We start from the raw sequence: 21,009 nt of genomic DNA, 5'->3' as shown, positions 1-21,009 counted from the left end.
GACACCCCCTCCCTATCAGCCTGTTATGACGCCCCCTCCCGAGCTGTTAGCGTTGAGGTATAAATAAAATGTTTACACAGCCGTGAACCTGTTGGTCTGTGAGCTATACACAACAATAAGGCAACATGTGTCTTCATTCCGGAATTTCTTCTACGAATGCCATTGTCATATTTTTACCCGCAGACCTGGTGTTCCAAGCCCGATAAGTTTACGTAAAATATTCTCATCAATGGTGTATAAGTGGTGTATCTGAGTTATTAATAAGTGGTATTATTAAGTGGTAAACCAGTGGTAAGCCAGTAGTAATCAGTGGTATTATAAGTGGTAAACCAGTGGTATTATAAGTGGTATTTAAGTGGTAAACCAGTGGTAATCAGTGGTATTATAAGTGGTATTTAAGTGGTAATCAGTGGTATTATAAGTGGTTTTTAAGTGGTATTTAAGAGGTAAATCAGAGGTATTTAAGTGGTAAGCCAGTGGTACTTACAGAAGCTTGCCCTCGGCAGGTCCTGCCTTGAGCACATCTGAGATAGCTATAGAGGGGTCACCATTGGCGAAGTGTGGATTGTCTCTACCTCCGCTCACCGCAATACCAAAGCCGAACCTCGGCACGCGGGAAAGTGTGACTTTGTGTGTCTCCCAAACTACGTTGTCACCAACCTGCAAAGACAGAAATAATGAGGATGGTCAGATCTTTCAATATTTTCTAAAATATTTACTTCACCTAAAATGTCTGGAACAAAAAAAATTAAATCATCCAATTTTTATCAGAAGAATTTTGACAAGCGTTTCCCATTAAGCTGCTGAAAGGAAAAGTCTTTTTTTTTTTTTTATCAAATTCTGGAAGTGAATGATTTTGTTAGATGACTGGTACTTTAAAATGAATTGTTTTTGGCAGGAACTGCTTTTTCAAAAACAGCCTCTTACATTTGAATCCATGTTCCATTCCAATTTCATAAGTAATCTTAGTACAGGAATCAATATTCACAATATTCATCCTCTTTTATCAAAATCATGACAAGTTGATTTTTCCATGTTATAAATCATATCTGTTGATCACCCCTTTTTAGAAAGATATTTCAATAATGGACTGTTCCAAGTGTGTGATATCAACGATACCATTAACTAAGATGCCACAGGGGTTAGAGGTGCTTTTCTTGATTATGGAATTTATATGGTTGATTATTGTTTAAAATTTTGTTTGAAAATTTGTGAAAATATTTTTTCAGATTTCTTTGTCTTCAGACAATAATTTTGAATCCTGGTACACACGTAGATTTAGTATTGAATCACAACACATTTCAAAAATTAAACTTAAATTAAATACAAAATGTTGTGTTAAAGATATGCTAATCTGAACTGGCTTTTAGTAAACAGGCACTCATACCGAAAAAAAATTAAGTACCGGTACTTGACTTCGGGAGCTTACATCAGGTTTTTTCACATCTAATATATGGTGATCTCCTCTAAAACATCCTCCTTCCATTTTCCTAACGTCAGTGTCCCCAAACATTAGGTTGAAGATTTATTGGCCTAAACATGCCCTGCACTGGTTAAACAGTAGATAATGGTGGGAACTCAAGGTTGGTTATATAAATCTAAAAACACGGTGTAGGGTGCTCTATGTCAGGGGTGTCGGATTTATCACACAAACACTTCACTGCAAGCCAACATAAATTAAAACTCTAAGTAGAGTTGTCTGGTTCAGGGAGGGGGATTATTACCGAAACACTCTATCATGGTAATATTACAACGTCACCCACGACTGTCAATCATCCCCTCGCCACACAAAATACACACTTTCTAGTACTAGAGGGGGGGGGGAGGGGGGCATTGCACTCGGAAGGAACAGTAAGATTTCTGGATTCAATGCAAGATTTCCAAATGTGTTCATGCAATAACTCATCGTAAACTATTTTAAAACAGTGATAGCGGACCATGACATGAGGGACGATTGACAGTCAAATACACTTTCTAGTATTGTAGTGGGCATTGCACTGGGAAGGAACAGTACGATTTCCAGATTCATTACAATATTTTCAAATGTGTTCAATATAGTCAATTCCAAGTGATCTACAAACTATGGTAGACCGTTTTTAATAGACCATTTAAAAACACTGATAGTGGACCATGACAAACCCATTGTAAATTTGTACACACACAATGACAGGAACTGGAGGAATTACCCGAAAATCACGAAAATCCCCTCTAGTTAATTTTTTCCATCTTAGTATTTGCCAGATAACCATGATGGTTCACTTCAGCAGAAATTCACATACCAACAGTTTACTTTACCAAACCATTCAAAGCGTTGACAGAAACTAATATCCTTGAAATTTGTCACGGTGCATGCATAATTTGGTGTGTTGTCACCGATGCCTATCTCCGACGGCCAAGGGGGCATGCACCTAACATCTTATTACCACTTGTATGCCGTACAATCTTATTTAAGGATCCCTGTCCCACTGCACTGTGGTTTATTCCATACACAGTAACCTCCCCTTAACTTTAATTCCGCCTGGATATTCCCTCTTTTCGTATTGCAGAGTTATCTGCTCTTGTGAGCAGGTGTTGATTGTTACGTCATTTGTTTGTGCGAGTAACGTCATACATTTTTGAGAAAACAACGTAATTTTTTTACACAAACCAATGACATAAAAATCAATACTTGCTCACAAGAGCAGATAACTCTGCAATACGAAAAGGCGGAATAACTGAAGCACAGTTGGACCAGGCCACTTCTATTGACCATGTAACTCAACCAGTTAGAGTGATGGTATAACGATCCAAAGGCCAGGGTTCGAATCCCGGTCTGGCCCCGTTGAGTTTTTTACACTCAGAACACTATAATGCTGGTTTATATTTGCATTGTATTTATTTCCTATCCATTATTTCTCATGAAAAGTCCCACGAGATTTTCAGAAACAGTTTATAAAAGCTTAAATCTTTCACCCCTATGTAACTTTAGTAGACTCCACCCTGCATTGATCTGGATGAGTCCATTATGGTCTGCAGTGGTGAAAGGGTTAAGTCATGCTAGGGAAAAAGTTTGCAATGCATAGTTTAACCGTCGTCAGCGGTGATTGTCTGAACAGAGATTGTATAGAAGATGTCCAGGTCATCATAAAAATGTTAATGTTATGTTTTGAGCTAAATAAAGAAAACATATTTACAAAAGTTATTAAAGATATCATCAAGTATGGAAATCAAAATCACTATAACTTTAATGGTGAAAATCAGAACACAGCCCCGGAGATGCAAATTTGTAGAATATGGCGACAGAAATTATTTTTTCGTAAGCTTTACTATGGTACCTATACAAAGTCTTTATATCTTTGTCAGATCTAAACCGTCTATACAGCATTCTGTGTTACGCATAAATAAAGAACATTTTATATCGTCTGGATATTATATAGCCTCCAAAAATATAAACCAGATTGTTATAATTTCACAGAGAATGAAGGCCAGACGAAATCCTCCCTCAGTCCAAACACTACACAACCCACTAGATAATAGTCCTGGTATTTATTAGTGGCGGGTTTAAACAGTCTGTAATAATATCGTAAAAACATTTTACACACCGCCCAGACACACCATAAACTAGAAACACAGCGTCTATCTCTATTATACGATCCTCAGATACATACGCCCTAAACATTCTTTAATCATGACAAATATTCCATCGCCCATAGTCAAAGGCATCCGAAACAATTTACATTGAAAATCACAAACGGCTGATTCGGAAAATTGTGCCAAAAAAAAAATAAAAAAACATTGCGCTGAGTTCTTACTGACCGTCACATCATCCATTTGGCAAAAAATAAACCAACAAATCATGACTTATAAAATACCCAAACACAACAAATTCTAATAATTCCTCATATTTGATTGAATAGACCAATAAGCTGACATGCATGTTTGTTCCAATGCAAAAATAATTTTGGGTAATATATCCTTAAATATAAATATTAGTTGAAAACACGAAGGTTAAAATTTTCTCTCCTCACCTTATATGTGGGTTGTATCTCTGTCCAGGTGTGGGTGGCTGGTATGCCAGTATTTCTGTCTAACTTTGAGTGACGTTATACTCCCCTAGCCTTTGAAGTACTCACCCAAAATGTTATGTTTACATAGGTAATCCCTACAACCTTAGCTCAGGGTACAGACGGGGCCTTCGCCCAGCCGACAAAAAATGCTCCCCCCTTACCTGTACAGGTATTACAGGTAAATCACAGGTAAGTCCACATATACTCTCCGATCTGTATATACTAAATATTTGTTTTTTTACTTATACACAGTTGAAAGGCAAGGTTAGGGACAATGGCTCGGGACAACTCTAACATTCCGCAAATAACTGTGAGCTTGGTATTAGATAAATACAAACATTATTCTAAAACTCAATCGCGAGTAATTTTACACTTTTTGGCTTGGGATGAAAAGACAATTTCACTTCTGAAGAATTTTGTGTACCAAGCACTTGGCATATGAAACAATTTTTAGTATTTTTTTTTGAGTCTGACTTCTTTAAAAGAACTAATTCCAGTGAAGCTAGGGTAATTAACGACAGCCAACAGAGGTCAAAGGGCGACGTGATTCTGGCGTGCTAGCTGCAAGGCTATCAGTGGGAAGGCGGTACTATACCACCTGATTGTGTCCCGTACATGTGCACGCAATTATGGCGTGTGTCGTGCAGCGACATTTACTGTCAGCTATGATGGTGTAAGGTGTCCAAAGGCGGCACATCTGTATTATAGTGTCCGTGAATTATTTTACACCATCTCCAGTATAAATACAAACATTGTTTTTACACAACTAATTTGTGAAAAATGGAATTATTTTAAATACTTTATTGACATTTTTGGGTTGCCACACAATTTCTACCCCGAGACATATCATATCAAGGTACAACTTTACCTGGGAAAAAGCAGATAGTTTTAACCCTTTCACCACTGTAGACCATAATAGACTCATCAAGATCAATGCATCGTAGAATCTACTAAAGTTAAATAGGGGTGAAAAGGGTTGATAAGTAATTTCTACCGACTGCAGACTCGGATCACATGTGGTGTTCTGAAAGTCTCTGTCAACTTGATATCAAAGAAATTTCAAAATAGAGCCGAAACTTAACAACGAGACTGACACAACTCTAAATTGTCACAGCAGTAATACTGTGTTAGGTTAACTCATTCTCCCCTGAAGACACATTTGAACTCTTCCAATTCAAAGGTTGGAATAGTTCATTATGAAATTCCAGGGGTGAATGAGTTAACTGGAAATAATAATTCTTGCAGAATAGCGTTCTGTACCTGGGACTGAAGTTTATCATTGACCAGCATGGCCATATAGGTCAGTGTCTGCTGGTCAAGTCTGGACAGTGGTCAGACACTGGAGATGGAGAGGTCAGTCCAGGAACGGTATGTAATTTAGGCAAGTTTCGAGATGTACAGATATCGGCATGGTGACCTGAGATTCGTTTCAGAGGCTGACACACTGGTACCCCATGTTAACAAGTTTAACCGATCAAATCTCAATCCTGCACAACAGAACAATATTTGATTTCCGAAAGTTTTCAGACATATGTTCATCCAGCTGCCACAAATATAATCCAGTTATTTTTAACGACCAATCTGACGATGTGAGCAATATAACATGATTTCAAAACTTTTGTCACTTCCCTTGTTTCCTGCATTAAAGGTTCAAACCGTAATATTTCCAGTTCTGTAGCACATCATTCCTTCACCATGTGATGTTTTTTCAGATTCCTGATATCAGTTTGAACTATCACACATCAATATATCTCTCTAGAATCCCCAGATCTATATTCGTGGGGTCCCAGTGACACAGCGCGAGACAACAGAACAGGTCGGAGACCTTCCACTGGTATACCTGTATACTTATATACCTATCTGTGAGCTAACACTTGACTCTGAAATACCTGGCCGAGATTCTTGGTCATCTTCCAAGTATACCCCTTAATTTACCTGTGATCACCTTCCATCCCATTCTCAAATCTATTTCATATGTGTATATAGGGTTTCAGGTCACCGGTATGTTACCATCAGGTATAACATGTACCGCAGTCTAATTATCAATACTGCGTGTGTATGCATATATGTCATGTTAAATGTATTGTAATTGTGGAAAAAATACTTAAAAAATAAAAACTTAATTATCTTTAAAAAAATGTTTTAAATTTCAGCATGTCAAAATTGTCATTTCCTTCTACATATATATCTTTTGAGAATTGATCAAAAAGAGAATTGATCAAAAAGAGAATTGATCAAAAAGAGAATTGATCAAAAGCACCACCCCATAATATCAATTATGATTTTTGTAATTTATATTTTCTACTGTCAGAGATATAATTTTCTTTCATGTCAATTTATTTTGAGGAAACAATGAAATTACGAATTATCATTTCTATTATTCTTTATAATTCCCGATGAAATATTCTGAGTGCTGACCAAACATATTGTTCCAATTCTCAAGGCCACACATCATCATTCATAATATAAACCTGTTTCCAACCATCTAATGTATCTTTTTATATCAGCTGTCAAATATTAATGAATTTTGATTTGTTAATTGAAGAAATTGAAAATCAATATTTTGTGAATAACATAAATAAAGCAATACATTTTGTATATGAAAGATCAATATTTTAAATAGACAAAATAGATCAATTTGGAATGAAATATATATCCATGTCAATAAATTTTGAGTAAAATCAATTAATAAAATTTTAATTAAATCTGCAAATAAATGAATTTTGGTTAAATTGATCAATAAATTGCAAAAAGGTAAATAAATTAATTTGTGTAAATAATTCATTTAATACATTTTTGAAATAAATAAGTCAATTGATAAATTTTGATTTAAAAAATCTAAATATGTATTTAATTTGATAAGTCATCATGAGTTAAATTTCAATACATACCAAGTTCTTCAGAGCCTTCAATATATTGGTAGGAAACTTCATACTGTTTCTATAAAAGTTCCGAGCACTGGTATATATAGCACTGTAGTAATTAGCACCAAGTCAATAAATAGCACTGATATTGTAGAAAATCCTACACCTCAATCTCTGTCTGGTTATAAGTCCTCACAGCTTTTCTTAAATGTGACACTGTAGTGTTTCTATTCCTTAAGTTTCACAAAGTGACAGTTTCCAAACAAACCCAGGTTATGGCAGTGACAAGTAAGTAACAGTGTCCTGCACAGAAGTGCTTCTCTCGCTTGCAAATTCAAAATGTGACAATTTCCAGTAAAATTCCTGGTTTTATACAGGACAGGATTTTTCTGCCAGACAGGAAGTCTTTCTAGTAGATCTGCACAAGCTAGTATACATTAAGATTTTGAGGAGATATGTCTGTCCAGCCAACAGCTTCTGTTGATCATTTCACAGGTAATCTTACACCTGATATAACAATACCGGGTTCATTAGGTCAAGCTTGGGGCACTGGGGTGTGGCCAGAGTAATCCATTTGTCTGGACTAAGTACTGCCCAGGGGTCAGAACAAGCCCCAAGGGGGCAATGGGTCAGTTTGGCCCAAACACATTAACACAGTTGATTAACATAATACTTCAATCAAGTAATAAGTGTGCCGAAAACCAGTCAACATTACACCGTAATGTTTGGGTAAATTTCCCTAAAATTCAATTAATTAAAAATATTTTCTTATGTGTACAAATAAGAAAATAAAAATATCTTCAATGAAATATTTGCCTAATTCATACACCTAAATGTACTGAAGATGTTTTCCTTAAATTATAACCTAACATTCAATGAAGATATTCTCCATTGTAGTATCCGATAGTATTGATTGATAGCTGTATACATTTCCAAAATAAGATTTATTTCATTTCATTACATCATTAAGTGAAACAAAAACATTGGGACAAAACTGTATTTGATGTATAATCTGATACAAAATATTACGTTTATGGTGAAGAATGTTTCCTTTAATTTGGTATTAAGTTATGATGTATATAACATATTTTTGCTAACAATACTTGTACAAAAAGTACAGGCTTTTGTGCTCATCTCGTCAGTGTTTCACTTCAATGATTATATATCTTTAAAACAAATTTGCAACGTGAAACATTTTACCTTCAAACAGTTAACTTTTTCAGCGACTAAACTTAAAACACTATATTAATATTATTTTGCTTCATTTTTTGTTAATTTTCTAACGTGATCGAGGTTCAGATTTTTTTTATTTTTTTATTTCATGGCCTTCAGTTGTAGGTCAAAAGTCAGACTACTGACCAATTCAAACAGTTTGACCTTATCTCAAATCTCGAATCGTAACACTTGCAAAATCTGATACAGACATGCATTGGTGCGGAAATGTCCAGGTAATGAGATTTACCTGTCTAACTTAGCAAGGTGTGAAAATGACCAGCTCAGGTACGAACCACAAGTCAGGTCAGGGCGACCAGTACAAGTGTAGAAGGGGATTTACCTGTAAATCTGTAAAATCCAGGTGTGAATCCTGCCACCACAGGTACCATAACACACCGGTTTCCTGACCCCAGACATTACCTGTGCAGCTGATTACAGGTAATTACCGAGATCAAAGAGAAGGAAGGTGTAGGAGAGGAAAGTGTCCAGACAGTAAACCACATAACTAATAATAAATATATTCCTGTTTTGATTTCAGATTTAGGTTCTAGAACAAACGGCTTAGGTCACCGTGTTTGTTAATTAGAAACATCAAAGAAATTCAGGTGCAAATTGAAATAAATGAGACGTGTTTATTGGGACAGAATGTGATAATATTCATACTCAGCCTGTCTGAACGCTGAGGATATTAATCCAATTACCTTAACAACATTAGCGAAGGTTAATCTTGTATCGTTATATGAGAGTACAGATGTTTGGTCGCGAGTACCAAGCACAGACCGTCTCGAGTAGAAAGTTCACTGATTCTATTACAATTTATTACAAAGAAAACACCTCCCTGACAAAATATACAGAAATATTCACAAAGAAAACATCCTTCTCTGACAAGTTAGTTAATAAATCTGTATTGTAAAATAAACATCCTTCACCTTTGATACAAATGCAAAATGTCAACTTGAGTTATATTCCAGGTAATTTAATTGCATGTCAAATATTAAGAAAAGACTTTCTGGAATAAATAAACTACTTCATTGGGTAGTTTACAAAAACGTAATATATTAAGTTGTTTATAATTTCAAGGGAAGTTTTAGAGACTGTGAAAATTTTGAAATCAAGAGTAATAATTAATGTCTGTCAAAAATTGTAATTGCTTGAAAATTTAAAATCAAACAATTTCTCTTGGGTAGTTTTCCAACTTTTATTGCAACTCAATCTAGAGTAATTCTTGTTTTGGTGTCTGTGTATGGCTCTTAAAATGTTAGAAAGATGGAAAGGCATTACATTTTTATTTTGTAGATAGTTTATAAACAAAAGTTACACAAAAAGACACCATTTGTGCTTGCTAAAAATTAGCCGAAAAAGAAGATTATGGAATATAAGGAAAAGTGAAAACAGTTTGTTTTACATAATATTTGTGTAATTTAAAATTGTTACAGGTTTTCCATGTAAAAAGGTGAATAACAAATCTTTTGTTTAATTTTTATACATTTCCCTCGTCAGAATCACTTTGAGAAATAAACACAACCTCGTAAATGTCAGTTTTGTCGACGTGATTGATTTCCTCAATTTGCCGTTAAGAGGATCTTAAGAACACACTATTGACAGTGTATTTATGTCACTGAGGCGACTCAATGTGTCAAAGATCGTTGTTTAAACATTTAACGTCAACACCTAGTCGTAGGCAAGGATTTAAACACAGTCTATTTATGATATAAATGTATAAATACAATCTAATGAAGATGCCAGTAATAATTTTTCTATTTTTTCATTTATAAAATATTAGATAAGACTAAGAAGATCACAGCCCTAGTACTCAGGTATAAGTGCTAACAACGAAAGGCTTGTATTTAAATCCTGAAAATGAATGATAAAATACCTTTTTGGTCTTATTCTTGACATTTAAATATCTAATCTGAGATTAATATTTCACACAGTCAATGAGAAAAACAGACAATTACAATATCTAATCTGAGATTTATATTTATCTTACACAGTTAATGACAAAACAGTAGTATCACTTTGGGATATGTATACAATGCCAAGATTTAAAATGCAAATCTTACATATTTCCTGCTAATTCTTTCTTGTTTGTTTAAAATCTTTTTGAAAAGAAAACAGCATTTGCTAACACTAATCCAGCAGTTCCTAAGAGTGTTTACGTAAGACAGGTTTGGTGGCTAAAACCAGTCTTTATTGATCACCGTTTAACAGGATTAGGGTGATCTCCCCTTATCCTGGGTTAATCTACTGATTCCTGTTTTGTAGGTTACACATAACACCTTAACATTCCTGGGTAACAAAATGTTTGAGAACACAAATACATCACTATGTTTCTATCTGAAGGCAAATCAGGGAAAACAAGTTTACTTGGTAAGGAGGCTATCAGCCTGTGTCTGTTACAACACAATGTGTTGGAATGCTCCAAGAAATATTATAAATTCCTTAATGGTTTACATGCTATTTTCTATAACCTTGATCCATGCTACCAAAATACTGCAAAAATAGTGAAAAGTAAACAATTTATTTGTTTAGGGTCTTAAACTCATTCACCCCTGAAATTTCATAATGAACTATTCCAACCTTTGAATTGGAAGAGTTCAAAGGTGTCGAAATTGTTGTAAAATAAATAAAGTTTATATTTTTTAAAGGGGTGACTCGGTTAAGGTAAGTTGACCAGATCAATTAGGACAAATTGGTCAAGTGTCTGAGTGGTCATAGGGTCAAAAATTTGAACCCTAACCCCTGTGCCCACAACATACATCATCAACAATTTTTTTTTAATTTTGAATCGTTTTTTAAGACAAAGAAACATGGCCTCAGAAGAGCTTTTCTTACCACAATAACAAATAGCCTTACTTTCTAATAGAATGTATGTATGTTCATGTATGTAAGGAATGGGCAGTGTCTATAAACAGCCAATTTCTCCCTCAGACAGATTATCATGCCCCCCATTACATTTACAAACGTTTTGTGAAGATAAAACACAGCTCACGTTTCCCGTTAACAATGCGGTTGTCGAGCAGACAGTTACATTGTATCAGCGTTATTTTTACCTAGCCTCATTTCTTTTAAATATCATTTACTCGGGCATGGTACGTGATTCAAGCTTTCTATTTTTATAATAGTATTGTAATTTAAAGCAATTACATGCTAAACAGTAGACAGGTTTGGGGGCCATCAATACAATGTGTATATAGTCTACTGAAAACTTCCTATCTAATACACTGTGTATATAGTCTACTGAAAACTTCCTATCTAATACACTGTGTATATAGTCTACTGAAAACATCCTATCTAATGCACTGTGTATATAGTCTACTGAAAACTTCCTATCTAATACACTGTGTATATAGTCTACTGAAAACTTCCTATCTAATACACTGTGTATATATAGTCTACTGAAAACTTCCTATCTAAGGAAGGTGCTTCGAGGAAGGACCATAAATTCAGTATTTTTATCATATGGTTGTCCAAATGCACCCACTTTTAATTTTGAAATATTTGTGGAAATATTAGTCATCACAAAAAAGACAAGCTGTATTCAGTTAAAGAAACAGACAGTTAAAAATTATTGAACAATTAATTCCCACCACAATATTTTTTTCATGCAAGATTACAGGTCAATCTCTAAACTGAAAACTAAACCTCCGGTATCAATACACTCATTATTTCTTATTTTAATATGATCTGGAACTCGGGAAGAATTTCCTCTCCAGTCGGGATTGAGAAAAAATCTTAGAACAATAACACTGCAATATCTAAAATGTTCAATCCAAGGAAACTACAGTTGGTTAACAAAATTTACATTTTTTGGAATAAATGAAAATTGGAGGGAAATGAAAACAATCACACTGAAATGACATTTCAGTGTTTCCAGTGTCACACTGACGAAATTAATTAATTTTTGTAATATTTTCAGGTTTTTCACTTGATGTCAAACAGTATTGTTTTATAACATGACATTAGAGCTTGGTCTGTCAGCTCCAATAATAACATGCGGGGAGGGGGACTAACAGGAGGAACAGCTTGGTCTGTCAGCTCCAATAACAACACGTGGGGAGGGGGACTGACAGGAGGAACAGCTTGGTCAAACAGGTCATTTCTGTCTCCATCTACTTACAACAACAGGTAAGGAATTAGGAGAAGGGGCCAGTTGTCAAGCGGGCATTTCTGAGTTATAACAACATAATGCATTGTAAAGGGCAAATTTTTGATTGGGTAAAAATATCTAGGTCTACAATATATGCTGTATATATTTAGATCAATTAATTCAAAACAGAGCTTCAAACACACCCTACAAGATACAAGAAGCTTAATTTCACGTAGAATATGTTGAAGAATAAACAAAAGCTCTCAGGAGCTTGTATTTCGAAAAAACAAATGATCCTATTTGCGAATTGATTTATCGAGACACAATTTTGATTTCCTTGCCTTAAATATCATCCCAGCAAATATTGAGCACAGAATGCAACCTTTTTAAATAAATATGTAAATTTGATCAGTTCACTTCCTTTGATCTGCATCATAATTCTTTACAATTCAATTATAATCAAAATTATTCTTGAAAATATCTTGACCTTCAGCTCCTTACAGAACTTTTGCGAAGACTTTGACCTTGTCTGACGACCTTGACCTTGCCTAACATACTTGTAGCGATGACCTTGACCTTACCTTGCAGATCTGCCGGAACAAGTTACTTGGAAGCTTCATGTTTCTTGTCAAGATGTCGAAACTTGGTGTAAACTATTACACTGGTATAGAAATTAATGTTCTCACTTTACACCAAAATCAGTGTAAACACTACAATATCAGATGACGGTGTAAACCACAGCAGAAATAGTGTAAAAGTCCACTTCCATTCTCAAAAGTTGTGTGTAAATATTCAATTTTGTTCAAAAACGAAAAAAAAAAGATAAATTCAAGGAATTTGATTGGTTAATTGGAATCTGTCGTGTGATACATCAAAGTGCTCTGCAAAATTTGTCTGTGATGTCATCACACCTATAAATAACTTCCACCAACATTTTTTTGTTGCCGTTTCCTTAAATATTCTAACGAAATTTAAATTCACACACGTAAAATATATCTCCACAAGAAATTATCGGTATTTTCTTTTTCCGTTATCACAAGGGACGATAATAGATTTAGGTCAACGCATGAGTTCTTCATGGACCTTTCGTAAAAGCTTTGTTGTTTTTGTCAATCTTCAAGTTCCCGCAGTGATAACTAAATTCCTCGACAGTTCAGTCGGTGAAACGTACTTCTCTAGGATGGAGAGTATAGTAGACAAGTTATTGTTTACAAGAGAAAGACGTTACGTTATAAATCCTTCTCAACTGGAGAGAAAGAGATTGTTTATCTAAACCTTTCTTTCTCAATCCAATGAAATGTTGACTGAAAGATGTGTTTGCCTTTTTTACTTCCAATTGCAAGAAAGTATTATTCCTTTTTCTTACAATTCAATTTCACAAAAGTTGCTGGTTGGATATTGAAAGAAAATCTTATCCTTTCCGTTTCTTCTCAGGATGGAAAGAAAGTTGAAAGTTTGTTACTTTGATCCGTGTTCAGATTTGTGTCCTATTCTTTCCTTTTCCTGCTGCGTCAAAAAGGCTCTTTTCAGTCCGCCTATCTCTCCATCATCCGAAACACACACAGCCCTCTCCGTCTTCTCAGTGGTCCCTACAGCTCTGAGGCAGTGTGCTACAAGGCTGTGTGATATACTCTGACTGCAGACGGCAATCTGTGAAGTATGGACTGCACCACCTGAACGCCCTCAACTTTCATCATGAGACTGGATACTGCTTTATGTACAGAATATTCCAGCTGCAATTCTTCTTACTACCTTATCCCCTGTCTAGTTAATTCATTCACCCCTGAAGACACATTTGAACTCTTCCAATTCAAAGGTTGGAATAGTTCATTATGGAATTTCAGGGGTTAATGAGTCAAAACATCTAAACATCCATGAGATCAAGACTATTAAAGTCTCATTTTCCAGCTAGATTCTTTTACTATCTTATCTCCCTTAAGTTAAACATCCAGGAGATCAAAATAAGACAATTTCTATATTTTTATGAATGAAATATTCTAGAGACAGGGGCCTGTCATTCAACAGGTGTATCCACCAGACCAACACGTGAGGCTGGCAGATTTTAGATCAGGAGTGGTCACTTTCTCAATATTTAGTATTGTGGTCAAATTTTATTGAATCTACCTGCAGACTTATACTCGAGATATGAAATCCCAAACCCTGATCAACATTTCTGTTGTAGTATTATTATGTTAACTCATTCACCCCTGAAGACACATTTGAACTCTTCCTATTCAAAGGTTGGAACAGTTCATTGTGAAATTTCAGGGGTGAATGAGTTAATTTAACAATAATTATCTGCTTTGAACTAAACTCCTGTTATTCTTAATTGAAAGGTTCACCTTTCAGCATTTTATACAAAATATTACAAACTCTTGGGAGCCATGAGCCTAAACGATGGTAATAAGCAACTCCTCAGAAATAATGGTGGTAGAAAGTTGAGGCAACTCAAGGTGTACTGTGTACAAAGTCCCCAAGTCGAGGAGGAACATGTGTAGAGGCAGAAATCCAACATAGTCCGTATTTGAGTGAAGGCCACACAAACCACCATAACAAAGTTGAACAGGGTCCAAAATGAATGGCATTCCAGAGAAATTCCCAAGGACAGATAAAAATAGAACCATTTGGACCAATCAGGAGGCAGTAATGGGAGCAATCCCCATTGTTCGCCAAACAATGGACCAATCAAAACTCAGTATTTCGAGTAGGCCCTTTGTGATGGTTTGACAGAGTGTGTCTGTGGTCATCAGATGACCATAAACACTGACCCTTGGTCAAATAGTTGGTGGTCACTGGACAAAAAGGGGACAAAGATGAGCCCTGCGGGAGGACTTGGCAGAGTGATGAAGTAAATACTGATCCAGTGATAGGGGGCTTGGGTACATACCTAAACTGTTATCAACTGTCTTTAACTCCCTAGGGGTCCTGATTCAGGGGACAGACCAGCAATACAGAGCCCTGGCTCAGTAAGGAGCTAAGCCTTTATCGGGTCTGTCCGAATCAGATCCAATTTCATTAGTAACACATTAAAATGCTAATTTATAACAATAACTGAACTATTTCACAACAGGCACAGCACGGTTAAAAACGCACAGAAATACAAGATTACCACCAAATTACTTTGAATCAATATTAATGCAGTAATGGAATTTGTAGCGAATGCTAGCTTGGCCGATGGCCATGATGTGTTTCTACAACCTGTTGATTCAGTAGATTGTCCACAAGGTGAAAAGTGAGTCTGGCGTAGTTCCACGAAACCGCAGATTTTATTAAAGGGGAAAATGTCAAAAATGTATTCTGCAATCATGTTCAGAAGAAAAAATCTACTTATAATTCTGTTGGCTACATAGTTGAAGTGAAATTTAGTTTTCAAGCACACAAAAATTAACCCTGATATTACTTGTAAATCATTTTGAAGATGTGACCCTACTTTGAGGGCACAGAGATCACCGGGTCAGTCAAATAACTTTATAGATTTATGTTAAGTGTAGGGAATACCTTTGATCGGCAGTATAATCCAGCACCAACACACAATTGACATCGAAACTTCTAATAACTCGCCTCCCACACTTCAGTAACGAGTTCTACTTACAGGTAACCGTACCTAGTATATCTACCTGTACCTGTACCTATCCAGTTTACCTAGACATTCCGTTACACCATATCGTATGGTATATGTTTAGGAGATAAGACAGCAGTGATGTCCTATTCTTAGACACTTTCTGACGTGTTTAAAAACATTTAAAAGATACAGATGACAGTAACCCTGTGACCTGTCACTTACTCTGGTATGTTAGAAGGTTGTATACCAGTATATACTTCACATACAATTCTAATTAAGGCTGTATGCTACAAAACGTTCCTAAAACTCCAATCCAAAAGAGTTCTTCAATAACAAACAAATCCACTTTGATGATGAAAAGTCTATAATCATGTAGCATTTGATAAACCACTGATAATGATTTTTTTTCAAACAAACTTATCTAAATATAATGAAGGGAGATAACTCCCACACAAATCTCAAGTAGAATGTGTCAGACAGCATACACCCTTAACTTTGAATCATGATAATATATAAGTGTGACCCAGTTCAGTCAGTACAACATCATAATAAAGGATCATTAACTGAATGTCCACTGTTACCGTTAGAGAATCAGAAATCTGTTACTTGGGTGTGTGGGTAGGTTTGGCTCCAGGGGTCAGCTTGACTGCGCGACATTTATACCGTATCTAACTATTTGGTATACCTGGGCAGCCAAAGACAAAATCATTATTCCCTCACATCTCAGCTGATATTAGATGTTTGTAGGTGGGCTAAAAAATTATAAACAGGAATGGGAAATGTTCTTAAAGAGACAGAAACAGAGAGACAGACAGACAGACATTGACAGGACGAAAGGAAGAAAACATTTTTTATAACTTGTAAGCTTTAATCCTTTCACCACTGTAGACCATAATGGACTCATCCAGATCAATGCATGGTAGAGTCTACTAAAGTTACATTGGGGTGAAAGGGTAACTGGTATTGCATTATGCCTGGTAATATCTCTAAGAAGCAGCTCGATAAAGTTTAGTGACCCCTGACCTTTATGTACAAGTTTGTGACCCCTGACCTTTATGCACAGGTGTGTGACCCACTGACCATTATGCACAGGTTTGTGACCCCCGACCTTTATGCACAGGTTTGTGACCCCTGACCTGTATACATGGGTTTGTGACCCCTGACTTTTATTCACAGGTTTTTGACCCCTGACCTTTATATGTGGCATATCTTATCTATACCTGTCTGTGTATTAATGGAAAGCAGACGTAAATGTGGCTCTGGGTTATTTATGTCGCCAATTATCATACAGTTTATTATATGACAGAGGCAATAAATAAAGTCTTCAGGCACAGGCACCTGGATTATTTCAGTTTAAATTATAACAATCAGTGCCTACTGAAATAAATAAATAACAGAAAGTAATCAGTTTTTCCAAGTGCCTGTGCCTCTGGGAAACCGACCAAATTTCTCCGATACCACTGTCAGAGTTATCTCCCTTGCAACATGCAATTAACACTAAGTATACAGACCAGAAGTTAGAAATTGTCGGAAAATGTTTATCTGTCAATAATATAACATTAACGTATATAGTTATATTTTGGTCAATAATTCAATAATGTTAACAGTAATATTTTGGTCAATAATATTTCAATTATGTCTACATCAATATTTTGGTCAATGAATTTTAAAATAGTGTATACAGTAGTATTTTTCATGATATATACTCAAATCTTTAACCATGTTTAAGCTTCTTAAATAGTTTCCTTGTACTGTCTATCTAATTTCCAGAAATATTTGAAAAAAGAAAATCTCCAACAATTTTTTTACAACTGAAACAGTGTGATAATATTTTTACAAACCTTATTTTTAGGTGTACAGGTGTGGAATTTCACAGGACGGAGACAACAGTTACAAATCTTTGGTAACATCGTATTTATTCACCGATTTTAATCGTCCTGATAGTTGTAACATCGCCACAAATTTCACGTGTTGTGTCATATGTACACGATACAGTTAAAACACAGGCATTTACAGGTGAAGATAAGTCAGGACATCTTGACTAGACTTTGTGAATAAACAATAACTTTGGCACAGAAAATGAGTCGGCTAAATAATCCAAATTGTTGGCGATATCCGTATACATTCCAGGAATGTATAGTAGAAAAAACACTTCACTGATACTACTGAACTTGTCCAAGCTGAGACTGACCGGTATCAATGCCAAAACTGACCCCTGGTCAGCAGATAAATATATATGTCCATCAATAGCTCAGACCTGACCAATGTTGTAATGTTTCTCCAACAGAAAATTCAAACTCGGCCGGACAGTACGGGACACCTGAGCCTCCTCCAGGAGGTATTTTCTGTAGCTGACGTTTCCTGTCACACCTTGAGGAATGTTGATAACCGTGACAATATCTATTGATCAACTCGTCACACGGACAGGTGCAAAAAATACAAAATCCTAATTTAAATATCCTGCAAGGTGATTTAAATCACTCCAACAGTAGCTGAACCAGATTTCTCTTGTCGCCAAACCACAGCATAATATTATACAATGAAATACTCTCCTAGAGGAATTTAAATTAATTCTACTTCAGAAATGTGATGCATTGCGCCTTTTTTTTCACCACAAAACATTAATAGTTCTGGGATAAAACTTACATAAAATATACACAGGATCCTTGTGTACATATTGTTTTGATAAGAAAAAAATACCTTCATGCTGGAATTTAAACAATTTGAAACAGATGTCTGGTTTGGACATTTAAAAGTGACTTTTTAGACTCTGCAAGACATATAACAGATCTCAGCTTTTACAACTCTCTATCATCTTATACAGTGATGAAAATATTTCTATCCAGATTTTCTACTTCCAACATCTCCATCCTCCTTCCTGCAGTGTTGGTACTACTTTAGACCTCATCTCAAAATATATCCCAGACAAGAATTTGAATAAGACACTGACCTACCTTAATCACCAGGGTTTGGACCAATAGTTTCCACGTAATTTGAATCCCCCCCTGAGACCATCCAAGGCCAATGGTCTGCTGTGATTTGGACGAGGAACGTTGTGGACTAGTGTTGTTATTGGGCCGTTTGAATGTGATATTTAGGACATCCCCATATTTCATTAACATCATCCCAGGTATGCAACAACAATGTGGGGGCTCCCCACAGGGATATTTGTCCAACTTTTATGAAAGTTATGTATATATAACATTTAATTGGATTTATAAAATATTGAATGGTAAACTAAATGTGTTTGAAGTTATATGGGAAATTAAAGTTGATACACTATTGGAATTTAGATAAGTTTTGATATAAAATAATTAATGAAACATTTATTTCAAAAGGCTCTCAGCTAGATAGGGCAGTTATACTAAAACTGGTTACATAGAATTTCCACTTAAAAAAATTGTTACAATTCCATCTGTGTACTTTAAATTAACTCTTTCACCCCTGAAATTTCATAATGAACCCTTCCAACCTTTAAATTGGAAGGGTTCAAATGTGTCTTGAGGGGTGAATAAGTTAATGAACATTATCTCTATGATCATAGGTGTCTTTATTCTAAAAACTGAAAATGGGTCAAAAAATGATATCTACAAAAAATATTTCAAATATTTTAATGTGATCAAATTTCATAAACTACGTTTTGGGTTTTGAAAAGAACTTTTATTTATCAATACATTTCTATAGGCTGTACCTCTCCTTCTTACTAATACACAACAGATCTCGTAGAAACTTCAAACTTTCTAGTGATTCAGAAAGTCACTTTACCTGTTAAGCTTCACACTTATAAATTACACCATCAATACCAAACTTCCGACTTTCTAGTGATTCAGAAAGTCACTTTACCTGTTAAGCTTCACACTTATAAATTACACCATCAATACCAAACTTCAAACTTTCTAGTGATTCAAAAAGTCACTTTACCTGTTAGGCTTCACACTTATAAATTACACCATCAATACCAATCTTCCGACTTTCATTTCATAATTTTCCACTGACTTGTTGCAAGTATGATTGAGGTAATAATTTATCGCCATTGAACCATATCAAACTCCATCAAGATTTCAGCAAACGACCTTCATTAAACATTTTTTTCATCGAAAGTGTTACACTTTATTCCATTGTGTATATATCACACGGGAGAATCGTGGGAATTTTCTCACTCCGATAACATCAGTCGGCCTTGTCATTCATAACAATGAAGTTTATAGGCTTGAATTTCTGCATTTTAACAATTCAGATCCTTATCGCTGCATGTGTCATTGCAAAAAAAGTTGAATTTTCTCCACAAAAATGTCAGATCATGATCAAATTTATGAGTCACTGTCCCTGATAGGGAGACCTTGGGTGACGATTAACCCTAGATAGTATCTAATGAAACTGATTCCCTCAGTAACAGTCGTTTATCTACAGATAATCTATCACCCATATCATCTTTAGGTCTGGGACAGGTTTTACCGTCACAAATCTATGACAAGCATCTACAATAATTGATCACATCCTTATATCTCTGCTTCATTGACTACAAGGGAACCTAACTAGATCCATGTATCTCAATATAAACTTGGGGACCAGACACACATAAAATAGCCTTGTTAGGCTATATCAGTATTTCATCCGTTTTTGTCACTGGGTTAACATTTAACCCTTTTACCCCTCGGTAACTTTAGTAGACTCTACCATACATTTATCTGGATGAGTCCATTACTGTCCACAGTGGTGAAAGGGTTTATTTCCAAAATATTTTTTTAATCATTACAGACCTGGCCCCTAGTAGAGCATGTTAGACAGCCTTATATCTAAATAGAAATGTTCAAGTCAATAAAAGTGTCATAGGTGAAACTATATATACAACTGTCAAATGCTATGTAGCATCTACTTAGACCAATGGTATCGCAGAGTGACAAACTTCGAACCCGCCAATGCACTCTTGCAACCAAACTGTATGAAAATATATAAAATGGAAAGAGGAAAATCTGTAACAATTGCAGTTAATTACTCAGTAAAGTGAATAATTCATTTGATTTAAAGAAGGGCATCATAGTTGATTTCACCAGCCAAAGGACATTTGTTCTTCTACCTTTCAAAAATTGCATAGGTATTGCCTCCCTTCGCCCAGGTTCCACACCATCAAAAAATAAATTTACGGCATTATTTCAATTTATCTTACACAATTAAAACATGGAAGTGTGTATCACATGGCAAGAAAAGTCAAACTTATAACTTTATGGAGTG

General features: G+C 35.4%; 1 protein-coding gene across 10 annotated transcripts in view; it reads right to left on the bottom strand.

The window, feature by feature from the left end:
* The window catches only part of LOC110458764 (tight junction protein ZO-1-like), a 136,725-nt gene that overhangs the window by 46,774 nt on the left and 68,942 nt on the right, over window positions 1-21,009 (bottom strand). For 9 of the 10 annotated variants that reach the window (XM_021510656.1, XM_021510659.1, XM_021510657.1 and 6 more), the window contains one exon: window positions 488-660. In XM_021510656.1, coding sequence (XP_021366331.1) covers window positions 488-660 — 173 coding nt within the window. Of the gene's footprint in view, window positions 1-487; window positions 661-12,796; window positions 13,833-21,009 lie in introns of those variants that run through there. The other variant, XM_021510664.1, reaches the window with a different exon arrangement.

The sequence above is a fragment of the Mizuhopecten yessoensis genome, unplaced genomic scaffold, assembly GCF_002113885.1.
Source record: "Mizuhopecten yessoensis strain PY_sf001 unplaced genomic scaffold, ASM211388v2 scaffold9739, whole genome shotgun sequence".
NCBI classification, from domain to species: Eukaryota; Metazoa; Mollusca; class Bivalvia; order Pectinida; family Pectinidae; genus Mizuhopecten; species Mizuhopecten yessoensis.
The sequence above is the reverse complement of the archived record's forward strand: the minus strand, read 5'-3'. Positions and strand labels throughout refer to the sequence as shown.